The following is a 13,326-nucleotide window of genomic DNA, read 5'->3' as shown; positions in this document are numbered from 1 at the left end:
GTACATTATAGCTTCCCTTTGGCTTCCACCGTTCCTCTGTCTAAATCTATTTATGCTTTGAGTCTTAACTTGAGTCCTACCCTATCAATAAATCCTTTAGCCTCCAGTGAGTTCTCCTTTCAATTTGAACTTCCATAGAACCTAGTGTTATAAAACCATCTTTTGCCGTTTAATTGTAAACTGCCACATGGGACCCCTTCCCTTATGTTATTCAGCTTTTCATGTGTATATGCTGATTTTCTGAATTGACTTTAAGCTTCTTGAGGGCAAGGACCATGCATGCCTTTTTTTTTTTTTTTTAAATATCCTCTGTAGCTTAGCTGAGCATGTAGCTATGCCAAGAAATAGTATGTACGTTTAATGGGATGAATAAAGTTGGCATTGAGTGGAATATTAAACACTGTGAATTTGGATGTTGGCAGAAGTTTCAAAGCCTTATTAGACATGTTCATGTTGTATATAGCTTCACTTTGCCTACAGCTTGATACCACATTCTTTCATTAATTCATTCAGTGTATGTTTATTGGTGCCATACTTTTCCTATTAATTTCTCAAAACCTTGTTTTTAATTTAGTTAACTTTCTCTGACTGCTTTCACCTAGCTGAGTTCTCTGGCAGCTCTCAGCTCTGCGTTATTCTTGAAATTCCTTGCTGTTTAAAGAACTTCCTTATGGTACATTGTTAGTACATTACCACAGCCTCTACAGACCTGCACAGTCCTATTACTAGGACTTTATCCTTATAGGACTTTATTATCATAGGTTGGTGCATAACTTTATTCTCTATAGTCCCATTGTTATACCCTTTCATGGCCATGTTCTGAGAAATGCTATGGGAGATGACCATTTTCCTCAGTTCACTTGTGGCCTGATGGGGAATGTAGAGTGGCATTTTTAGTTTAAAACTGTAGCAAGAAAAGTATATTTGATTTCAGTTATTTGGTTTCTGATAAACTATTTCTCATCAAAGCTAAATTACTTTAGGAAAGTCTTCTGCTTGGATCACAAGTATTAATAAACAAAAGATACGATAATTAAGTTTTGACCTCTGTTAGGAAACACAGGATAGAACTACTACAGACAGTCTAGTTCATGAAAGGATTCAAGATGGAAACCTTTATTGGATAATAATTTTGTCAATGGAAAACAACAAAGATACAATTTATAACTGTTTTTTTCTCCCTTTACCAGGAGAAAATTAGAATTTATGTATTTAACAAACATTTGTTGAGCACGAAATAATACTTGGTAATACTTATTTGTTAAGTACTTATTGTTTGTCAGGCATTGTTCTAAGTTCTGTACACACTTACATATTTAATACACTAAATATATTATCTCATTTAGGCCTCAAAACAACTCTACAAGAAGTAGACGTCATTGTCGTCTTCATTTCTCAGATTAAGAAACTGAGGGCCAGAAATAGTTAAGTAACTGCCTTTAGGTCACACAGCTAAAGAATGTTGTAACCAGGATTCAAACCTAGGCAGTCTGACTCTAGAGCTGTGTTCTTAGCCATTATATGTACTACATTCTAAGTGTTAGGAGCTATACAGAAATGAATAACACAAGCAGCCGGATTATTAAGGAGCTCACAGTCTTATAGTAGAGGCTGACTTAAAAAACCCAAATAGCAATAAAAACAGGCAGTACTGTGAGTGTTATAATAGAGGAGTAAGTGCCCAGGATCATAGCAACCCAGAAGAGGGCTTGATTTCTTCTGCCATGGCAGAATTATAGTCTGGGAGCTGGAGGAGACTTTATAAGCCCTTTGACGACAGGATATGTTTTCATTTTTATATTCTGAGCACCTAGCAGAGTGCCCAGCATATATAAGGTGATCAGTAGATGATAAATTAGTGATCTGTTTTGCACTTTCCATTATGATAGCTACTAGGCTTATGTGGCTATTGAGCACTTGAAATGTGGCTAGTCAGAATTTAGATCTTTTGTGGGTGTAAAATATCAGAATTTGGAGACTTATTTTAAAAAGTAAGAATATTTCAATTTTTAATATTGGTAATATGTGAAAATGTTATTTATTGGCTATACTGGATTACATTATATGATTAAAATTAATTTACTTGTTTCTATTTACTTTTTAAAATCTGGGCTACTAGAAAATATAAAATTACATATGTGTCTTGTACTATACCTGTGTTGGGTAGTGCTGGTCTCATTCAGCTCCCTCAGAGAGAATAAGTGATTTGAACAAGGTCACAAAGCAGTAAAGACATTTTTTAAATTGAGAATTTATATGTTAGATTCCCTGACTTTTAGATCTGTTCTCTTTCTAGGCATAAATTAAATTAGCACAATGTAAATATATATACTTTGAGGAAAAATAATGTCATTTTGGTCTGGTTTCTCTCTGCTTTAGTTCCACTATCACTGACCTTAATAATCATTAAGGTTTTTTTCTGTCTATATGTAAATTTTTATCCTCAGAAGATCTGTATTTTTGGTTCTCAGGGTTTTTTTACACTTGACACCTCTATTCTCACTTCTCCCTTGATCTTCCTTTTAATCTTCCCCATACACATACATACAACTCACTATTTCATTCCTTAATTTGTTTCCATTAACATTAAAAAAAATTTTATTGGCACCTTTTATTTGTATTTTGGGGAGATAGGCCCTGTGATGTTACATGATGTGCTGTATAAATAGCTGGTTGTTTTGGTGGTATTTTACTTGCATTTGTTATCTCCTTTAATCCTCTCAAAACTGCATGAAGTATAGGTCCTATTATTCTGAGTTTACAGTTATGAGGTCTCAGGTTTAAGAGGGTAGTATGCTGAAGGTACGGCTGTAGTGCACAGAATCTGTTAGCTAGAACTGTGTAAGATAGAAATGGCAGGAAGCCTGGGGATTTTTCCTGCACATGGACAGGCATGTAAATATTGGGGAATTCTGGGTCTTTCAAGCTTAGGATTAATGTATTGGTGCATATACCAAAAAAAGTATAAAAATTCATTCCCAAATTTATTTGTGTATGTGTGTGTGCATATGTGAGTATGTGATGTATATACGGAGAATGACTGAATGAGTGAATGAATCTGATTGGTTTTAAAGACCAAATTGCTATGTTTTCATCTTTCCTGACCCGTTCCATCTCTCCTTCCTGACTTTCTTCCTTTTCTTCACTTCAGTTCAAATCATTATACTTAAGTATGAGCAGATGTTCTTCAACATGTTGATAGTGTTTTATTTTTGGAGAGTGAGATCTCAGGTTATTTTGAATTTCTTTTTTAACCTCTATATTATTTGAATTTTTAAAATAGTGACCATATAGTAAGAAAAACTATGTGAAAAGAGCAGCAAAGCTATTTTCACTTGGGAAAAAAATGAATGTGCTTGATAATTTTCATTCCAAAAATAAACCTTTCACCCTAAAATTCCAGAATCCCATAACTTGCTCTCTCTCATTCAGTGTTCTTTGGCTTCAATTTCATAGCCCTCAAATAGATGATTAAGTTCATTCCCCAAAAGCCATTTCTGTGTACACCATCTCTCTGTCACAGAGGTGAACTTTCTTCTAGAGCTAGCATTTTTTTCTTTGGCAAAGGTGTTTAGTTTTCTTTGCCATATTGTTTTTAAACAACAGGAACTCTTAGCGGTCACATTCTGCAAGTATTTTTAAATGCTTTGAATCTAAACAGTTTACCTGGTGTGTTTATGGCATAATAGGAATTAGAAGAGACCCTGGATCTTATCTAACCTCTTATCTGATAAATTTTCTTTTCAAATTGCCGGTAGGTGGTTGACAGCAGGTGAATTCGTTTGCTGTTTCAGAACATTTGAAAAGTCCTTATTTTTCAGCTTGCGTTTCATTGTTGAACGATCTGGTTTATGTTCTTTTAAGATGCTAGTGATCAAAGAGAAGATGTTTATATTGGAAACCACATGCCTTGCCCTGAAAACCTCAATGGTTACTGCATCCATGGAAAATGTGAATTCATCTATTCTACTCAGAAGGCTTCTTGTAGGTAAGTCAGTGCTTCCAGATGAGTGGTGAGCATTTTTTTTCATCAATGGTTGTTGCTCTATAGAAGGAAATGAAATGTAGGCTAAATATTACCAAAAAGTAGTGTTTATTTGCAGTAGACAAGTAAAAAAATAAATCAGCAGCATCATTTGGAAAACTGGCAAGTAATATGCAGAAAACAAAAAACAATTTTTTAAAGGGCTTTGAGATTATGGGCAAATATAAAATATAATACTATGCATTTTTAATATAAAAAATAAATGTGCCATATTCCAACACTATTTTGGTTTTTAGGCAATCTGTCACAAGGTGGTTGAGGGACTAAAGACTGTATTAAGAACAGAGAACATGTAACTCAAATAAAATAGGTGCTAAAATAGATTTCTAAAAATAAGGGGATGGGGATGAAGAACCAGGTGTGAAATGAGAGATGAAAATGGAAAGGGCGTAAATCCTCAACTCCCTGATTCCAGAGAGGTTATGTAATTTGTTCAAGGTCAACAGCAAGTTAGAAATAGAGCTGGGAAAACACTAAGTCTCAGACTTTCCAATACCCTATCTAATGATCTTAGTGTTTTTTGCTGCTCTTGCCTGTCTGTGGATACACCTTTTTGCTGCTGCTGCTAGGAGCTCATCATCTACTTGATGTTGGTCTGGTTAGCCAGGTGATGTTTCTATAGACAAGGGGACATTGCTGTCATTTTGCTTACCCTTGCCTCCTGGAGTTTGACTAGATCCTTTTTTTCCTTTCTTAGTCAAAACATCAAAACATGGAGAAATAGTATACTTTTCCTTTGTTTGGTCCACCTAGAAGCCGGTAAATCTTTCCAAAAAGTAAGAGGAAGCAATTGGAAATCCAGTATCTTGGGTCCTTGTACTTCTTTAGCTCCCTGCTCCTGATTTTTTTCCCTGGCCTTTCTCCTGCTTAAAAAACAAGAAACAAAACAAAACACTATAAACTGTTAATGGTTGAATAGTTCTTTGTTAAGACATTTGCTTTTTCCTGATCGAAAGTTCTCCTTGTCTTTGAAGAACCCTAGCCTCCTCTTCTTTTTTTTGTGAACATTTAAAAAATCCAGCTGTATGAATGATAACAGGCCAGGTTTTTTTTTTTTTTTTTTTTTTTTTTGGATACAGAGTCTTGTTCTGTCGCCCAGACCTGGAGTGCAGTGGTGCAATCTTGGCTCACTGCAACCTCAGCCTCCATGTTCAAGTGATTCTCCTGCCTCAGCCTCCTGAGTAGCTGGGACTACAGGCACGTACCACCATGTTTGGCTAATTTTTTGTTTTTTGAGATGGAGTCTTGCTCTGTCACCAGGCTGGAGTGCAGTGGTGTGATCTTGGCTCACTGCAACCTCTGCCTCCTGGGTTCAAGTGATTGTCCTGCCTTAGTCTCCTTAGTAGCTGGGACTACAGGCATGTGCCACCATGCCCAGCTAATTTTTGTATTTTTAGTAGAGACAGGGTTTCACTATGTTGGTCAGGATGGTCTTGATCTCTTGACCTCATGATCCGCCCGCCTTGGCCTCCCAAAGTGCTGGGATTACAGGCATGAGCCACCGTGCCCAGCCTAATTTTTTGCATTTTTAGTAGAGACAGGTTTTGCTGTGTTGCCCAGGCTGGTCTTGAACTCCTGAGCTCATTCAGTCTGCCTGCCTCAGATTCCCAAAGTGCTGGGATTACAGGCGTAAGCCACTGCTCCTGGCCCAAGCCAGTTTAAAAACGAAATCTTACAGTGGGCTCTTCTTGTTAATCCTACAGTGGCATGGATAGCTTGATAGAGGTTTGGATCTTGTCCTCTTAGGATGGACATCTTTCAAGATACTTAAATGAAGGATGAGAGAGAGGATCATGTTCTGGTAATGATGTGATACCAGGTCATTTTCTAGTATTTTACTAACTGAAAGTAAGAGGATTGAATGGTGTACAGGTTAAAGGCTTTGGAATTGAATACACTGACTTGGCCAATTATTGTCTGTGTGTTCTTTGGAAGTTACATAAAATATCTAAGCCTCATTTTCATCTTTCTTAAAGTAGAATAGTAATAGTACCTATCTCATGTTGTTAAAATTAAGCGAGATAATATATGTAAAGTGCTTAGCCTAATACCTGGTATGTAGTGTGTACTTAGTGAATAGCAGTTGATATTATTAGACTGTAAGCCCATTAGGGGCTCTTTGTTTTGTTAACCAGTATTTTCCCTGTGCCTAGTGTAGGACCTAGCCCAGTAGGAACTCAGTAAATATTTTTGAATGACGTGTGATGATGATAAATTTTTAAGAGGAGGATCGGCTGGGCGTGGTGGCTCACGCCTGTAGTCCCAGCACTTTGGGAGGCCGAGGCGGGCGGATCACAAGGTCAGGAGATCGAGACCACGATGAAACCCCGTCTCTACTAAAAATACAAAAAATTAGCCGGGCGCGGTGGCGGGCGCCTGTAGTCCCAGCTATTCAGGAGGCTGAGGCAGGAGAATGGCCTGAAGCTTGCAGTGAGCTGAGGTCGTGCCACTGCACTCCAGCCTGGGGGACAGAGCGAGACACCGTCTCAAAAAAAAAAAAAAAAGAAGTATCTTAAATGCCAAAGAATCCCTTTTCTGCACAATTATAACTCCTGAAAAGCAGCTGATCTTTTTCTTTTGTCTGAGTCTGTGCAGTGTCTATAGGAATCAGGCCATGGTATTTGTACTTCTGCTAGTAGGTAGGTGTGTTTGTATAGCAGTAAACAGGTAAGGATAAACAGCTTTTAGCTATAGTCCTATTATTAGGTTAAAATCTTCTGGCATTATGGTACCATTGATTTTTTGTTTTGTTTTGTTTTTGTTTTGAGATGGAGTCTTGCTCTGTCGCCCAGGCTGGAGTGCAGTGGTGCAATCTCGGCTCACTGCAACCTCTACCTCCCTCCCAGGTTCAAGCGATTCTCCTGCCTCAGCCTCCCAAGTAGCTGGGATTATAGGCGTGTGCCACCATGCCTGGCTAATTTTGCTGTTTTTAGTAGAGACAGGGTTTTGCCATGTTGGCCAGGCTAGTCTCGAATTCCTGACCTTGGGTGATCCACTTGCCTTAGCCTCCCAAAGTGCTGGGATTACAGGCGTGAGCCACCGCGCCTGGCCTGATTTGGTTTTTTGATTGATTGATTGATTGATTGACTTATTAATGCCAAATTCTCCCTGATATTGGGGTGTCAAATTCAACTATGACAGAGATCCAGGGATCTTGCCTTTAAAAACCATACAACCTGGTGGAAGAGACTGACAAGTAATTACAATATGAAAAATGCTGTCATACACGGGTATACATGAGGCGATTTGGGACTTCAGAAAAGGCATGTCAGCCTGAAGATGGGTGGGGGACATTGTTGGAGGAAGAGTCAGATCTTACAGGAATATTTGGCCTATCCCAGGAGCTTGGCTTTTATTTTAAAGGCGGCGAGACACCATTAGAGGATTTTAAGTAGCAATGATGCGATCAAATCTGAAAGTCACTCTGGTGACATTGTGGAAAGTAGATTAGAAAATTTAGGAGACTTAGTAAGAAGTAAGGGCCTGAATTAAGTATGAAGGAGTTGTTGTGAGGCTGATAAAATAAATGGATTGCAGAGAAATCATTAGGTGGTTGAACTCATAGATGTTGGTGACCGACCTGTTAGGTTGGATATGAGCACGAGAACCTGGGGTTGGTGGAGGTTAGTGGGATGAAGAGTCAGGACAGTCTCCTGGGTTTCTGGCTAACACAAGATTGAGTGGGAAATGCATTGGGAAGAGGGAGAAGGTTTGAGGGGAAATGATATATTCAGTTTGACGTGCTTGGTCTAAGATGACTGTGGGATATCCGCTTACAGATGTCTGGTGGGCTGCTGGATATATTTTAGTTTTGGAACTGATGAGAGAGATGTGATTGAAGACATACATTTGAGAATCATTCCTTCTCTAGCATATCCATTTTACTTTCTACCTAGCAATTCTTCTATCCCACTAGCCCTCCCGTTTATTGATCCTATCACCTTTTCAGTGTCCCTCACTCCCTGGATATTCTCTTCCCCTCCCTCGTTAGTGTAAATTCCATGGCCAGTCATTGTAGTTCCCTTTGATTTGAATCCCTCTTTCCTCTGTTGCTTCATCATACTCACTTGCCAAAACTGTAGTCCTGGTTCCTCCCAGCTCTCCACCTACTGCATACCTATACACGCAGCTGATCATGGCTGTCAGTGAAAAGCACACCACCAGGTTAGTCTCACTGACATATCTATAGGTCTCAAGGTGGGCCCTTTATGCTGCGCCAACAGTCATTCTGTACCTGCAGTTTATGCATTCTCCTCCTCTCCTATAGGATTTCTTTGTACCTTCTCCTCTCTCCTCAGATTAGCCGTACCTCCTCTCATCCTCACTCTTGGCTGTTGATCTTCTTTTCAAGTTTACTGAGAAAATGGAAGCAATATGAGAAGTTGCACACACTTTCACTATCACATTCCAGCAATCCTCTCCCTTTTTCTCTGTGTCATAGAACTGGATATCAGTATATCTCATATATATTGATAAACTTTTATTTTTTCCATCTTGGAAAAAACTGCTCATTCTCATTCCCACCAGTTACTGTCCTGTTCGTTTCCTTTCCTTCATAGAACTCGAAAGAGTTGCCCAAAGTCTGTCTCCAGTTCCTCATTCCCATTTCTCTTGAACTCACCCCAACAAGCTTTTGTCCCTAACACTCCACTGGGACTGTTCTCATTTCTAAATTCAGTGGTCAGTACTTAGTCTCAAATTACTTTTGAATGATCAGTAGCATTTGACACAGTTGATCACCCCCTCATATGTGATATGCATTCTTCACTTGGTGTCAAGAATTATACTGTCTCTTGTTTTTTTCCTGATTTGCTGGACATTCCAGTTTTCTTGGCTGCTTCCTTCCCCCTTTGCTCCCTGACCTCTCAATGTAGTAGTGTACTCGGGTTTAGTCCTAGTCCTCTTTCCTTAGAGATTCTGTCCAGTCTCAGGGCTTTCCATGACATATGCTAATAACTCCTAATTTACATACATCCCAGACTTCTCTGCTGAATTTGAAACTCATACATCCATCTGCCTCCTTTACATTTCCACATGGATGTCTGACACCTCAATCTTAACAGGACTAAAGCTGATCCTGATCTGTTCTCCTTCCCTTAACCTGCTTTACTTGCCACCTTCTTCATCTCAGTTGATTCCAACTCCATCTTTTCAGTTGCTCAGACGAAATACCCTCTGATGTATCTCTGTCTTCTCTTTCTTATCCAATCAGCTGGGAATTCTGTTTCAGAATATCTCCAAAATTTGATTACTTCTCACCATTGCCAGTGCTATTCCTAGTGCAGGCCAATATTTCCCTGGGATTTTTGCAATAGTCTCCGTGATTGTATTCTATAGTCCATAATCAAAACAGCACACAGAGTGAGCGTCCCCGCCTTTTTTCTTTTTTCCTTTTTTGAGACAGGGTCTCAGTCTGTTGCCCAGGCTGGAGTGCAGTGGTATGATCTCAGGTCACTGTAGCCTCTGCCTCCCGGGTTCAAGCGATTCTCATGCCTCAGCCTCCTGAGTAGCTGGGATTACAGGCGTGCGCCACCACACCCGGCTATTTTTTGTATTTTTTGTAGAGACAGTTTCACCACATTGGCCAGGCTGATTTTTGCATTTTTTAATAGAGACGGTTTCGTCATTTTGCCCGGGCTGGTCTTGAACTCCTAACCTCAGGTGATCCACCTGCCTTGGCCTCCCAAAGTGCAGAGTGAGCCTTTTAAAATAAAAGCCAGTTCATATCATTCCTCTGCTAAAACCCTTCCAGTGTTTCTTTCATCTCACTCAGTGCAGAAGGCCCTACTTAATTTTGTTTCTTCACCTCTCTGTCTGGCTGTCTTCCCCCTCACCCCCTTCTCTCCAGCCACACTTGCTGTTCTTGGGCATGCCATGCATGCGTGGGTGCTCCCACCTTAGGGCACTTGCACTAGCTCTTCCTTTGCTTGGTATGCTGTCTTCCAGTTGTTTGCATGGCAGACTCCTCACCTCCTTCAAGTCTTTACTCATATGTCACTTTCTTTTCTTTCTTTCTTTCTTTCTTTTTTTCTTTGAGACGGAGTCTCGCTCTGTCGCCCAGGCTGTAGTGCCGTGGCAGGAATTTGGCTCACTGCAAGCTCTGCCTCCCGGGTTCACGCCATTCTCCTGCCTCAGCCTCCCGAGTAGCTGGGACTACAGGTGCCCGCCAGCACGCCCTGCTAATTTTTTGTATTTTTAGTAGAGACGGGGTTTCACTGTGTTAGTCAGGATGGTCTCGATTTCCTGACCTCGTGATCCACCCGCCTCGGCCTCCCAGAGTGCTGGGATTACAGGCGTGAGCCACCATGCCCGGTGTATGTCAATTTCTTAACCTACCCGGACTGCCTTATTTAAAATTGCAACCTTCCCTTCCTGAAATTTTCCTGGCTCATACCTGGTGTTTGCAGTTTCCCTTAACACCCCACATTCCCTATAGTATCTATCACCTTCTAACATAACCATTTAATTCACTTCCTTTGTTTATTGACACTCTTCTTCTGGTAGCTGGTAAGCAGGCCAGGGATCTTTATCGATTCTGTTCACTGATGCATCCCAAATGCTCACCACAGTAGGTGGCACATAGCAGGTGCTCAATAACTGTGGTAAATGAATGTGTGAATGAATTCACACATGAGACAGTGGGAGTGAATAGGATTGCCTGTGGAAGGTGTTTGCGATGAAAGTAGAAAGTGGAGGACTGAATCCCTGGATCTGCCTTTAATCAGTAACAGAAGAAGAAGTAATAACCTAGAAGTTAGTGCTCTAGGTATTAGGAGAGTGTATTAGTCTGTTTTTACACTGCTGATAAAGACATACCCAAGACTGGGCAATTTACAAAAGAAGGGATTTAATTGGACTTACAGTTCCACGTGGCTGTGGAGGCCTCACAGTGATGGGGAAAGACAAGGAGGAGCAAGTCACATCTTACGTGGATGGCAGCAGGCAAAGAGAGAGCCTGTGCAGGGAAACTCCTGTTTTTAAAACCGTCAGATCTCGTGAGACTCATTTACTATCACAAGAACAGTGCAGGAAAGACCTGCCCCCATAATTCAATCACCTCCCACTGGGTTCCTCCCATGATAATGGGAGTTGTGGGAGTTACTATTCAAGATGGGATTTGAGTTGGTCACAGCCAAACCATATCAGATAGTATAACCAAAAGTCAGTTGGAGAAAATAATACCCAGGGAGAACTGCAGCGATGATACATGGCATATTCATTCTTTTTGATACTCAGATTATAATCTTTGGCTTAAGCCAAACCATTAGAGAGCTGCATATCTAGGACATTGTTACAGTTCCCTATGGAACTGCTTTTATTTTACTGAGCTTTGACTATTGTCCATTAGCTTATCATGAAGGACATTATTTTAAAAATCTCATGAGACTTCATTATATCATAGAATTTACTGCAGCTGTGTTGTTGAGGATACTGTTCTTTATGTTAGAAGGTGCCCTCTTTAAATGAGGAGCAATGAGATTAAGTTCCCTTAAGTTTCATAACAGTAACAACTGTGCTTCTTTTGAACAACTTGTTTGATTACTGTACTTCTTTTGAACAACTTATTTGTTTTTATTTTATGGAGATTGTATTTTGTGTCAACTGCCCTACTACTTTTGCCTCCCTCCCTTCCTCCCTCCCTGCCTTCCTTCCTTCCTTCTCCATTGATGTTTAGTATATGCACAGAGTTGTGCAACCATCACCACAATCAATTTTAGTACATTTTCTTCTCCTCAAGAGGATACCTCATACCCTTTAAGCTTTTACTCCCAAATCTTCTCATGCTCCCTAGCCCTAGGCATCCACTAATTTATTTTCTATCTCTATAGCCTTACCTATTCTGGATAGTTCATGTAAGTGGAACCATATAGTATGGGGTCTCATGTGTCTAGCTTTTTTCACTTAGTGTAACATTTTCCAGGTTCATCCATGTCATAACGTATATCAGTACTTCATTCCTTTTTGTGGCCAAATACTGTTCTATTGTATGGATAACACCACATGTTTTTAATCTACTCATCATCAATCAATGAAAATTTAGGTTCTTTCCACTTTATGGTTATTATGAAAAATGCTGCTCTGAATGATCATTTGCAAGTTTTTGTGTGAACATGTTTTAATTTCACTTGGGTAAAGTTTAGTGGTAGAATTGCTGGGCCAAATGGTAACCCAGTGTTTTTAACATTTTGAGGAACTGCCAGACCATTTTCTAAAGTGGCTGCACCGTTTTACATGCCCTACAGTACCTTCGTCAACACTTGTAATTATCTTGACTTTTTGATTTAGGCCATCTTAGTAACTATAAAAACTGGTATATATGGTGGCTTTGATTTTTTTTTTCCATCATGGCTAATGATGTTGAGCATCTTTTCATGTGCTTATTGGCTATTTGTATATCTTCTCTGGAGAAATGTCAGTATACCTCCTTTACTCTTTTATTTTATTTTTTGGCTATCATAGAGTTGTATTAGTTCTTTATATGTTCTAGATATAAGTCCCTTATCAGATATATGGAACTTACATTTTTTTTTTTCCATTTTGTGAGTTGTCTTTTTACTTTCTTGATAATGTCCTTAAGTACAAAATATTTTAATTTTGATTTAGTGCTATTTATCTTTTGTTGTTGTTGTTGTTGCTTTTGCTTTTTGGTGTCATATCTAAGAAATTGTTGCCTAATCTAAAGTGATAAAGATTTACTCCTATGTTTTATTCTCTTTTTAAAATTAAGTGTATTTAAAAATTGACAAAATTACATATATATATAATGTACATCATGTTTGGAAATATATATACATTGTAAAATGTCTAATCAAGCTGATTAACATATGCATTACCTCACATCATTACCACTTTTGTGGTGAGAGCACTTAAAATCCTCAGCATTTTCCAAGAATACACTACATTGTTAACTATAGTCACCATGTTGTACACTACATCTCTTGAACTTATTCCTCCCATCTAACTGAAATTTAGTATACCCTGACCAACATGTCCTCAACCACCTCCTACCACCCCAGTTCCTGGTAACCACCATTCTACTCTACTTCTATGAGATCAACTATTTTAGGTTCCACATATGAGTTAGATCACTCAGTATTTGTCTTCTGTGCTTGGCTTATTTCACTTAATATAATGCTCTGCAGGTCCATCCAGGCAAATGATAGGATTTCCTTCTTTTTTATGGCTGAATAGTATTCCATTTTGTATATATACCTCATTATTTTATCCATTTATTTGTTAATGGACACCTAGATTGAATCCATATCTTAGCTATTGTGAGT

At 39.2% G+C, this 13,326-nt stretch overlaps 1 protein-coding gene across 1 annotated transcript in view; it reads left to right on the top strand.

Annotated features, from left to right (window-relative positions):
• Positions 1-13,326, top strand: part of TMEFF1 (transmembrane protein with EGF like and two follistatin like domains 1) — a 96,348-nt gene that overhangs the window by 75,145 nt on the left and 7,877 nt on the right. Inside the window, exon 8 of the mRNA XM_023202661.2 lies at positions 3,865-3,988. Within this exon, the coding sequence (XP_023058429.1) occupies positions 3,865-3,988 (124 nt within the window). The remainder of the gene's footprint in view (positions 1-3,864; positions 3,989-13,326) is intronic.

Source organism: Piliocolobus tephrosceles, chromosome 14, assembly GCF_002776525.5.
Source record: "Piliocolobus tephrosceles isolate RC106 chromosome 14, ASM277652v3, whole genome shotgun sequence".
NCBI lineage: Eukaryota > Metazoa > Chordata > Mammalia > Primates > Cercopithecidae > Piliocolobus > Piliocolobus tephrosceles.
The sequence above is the reverse complement of the archived record's forward strand: the minus strand, read 5'-3'. Positions and strand labels throughout refer to the sequence as shown.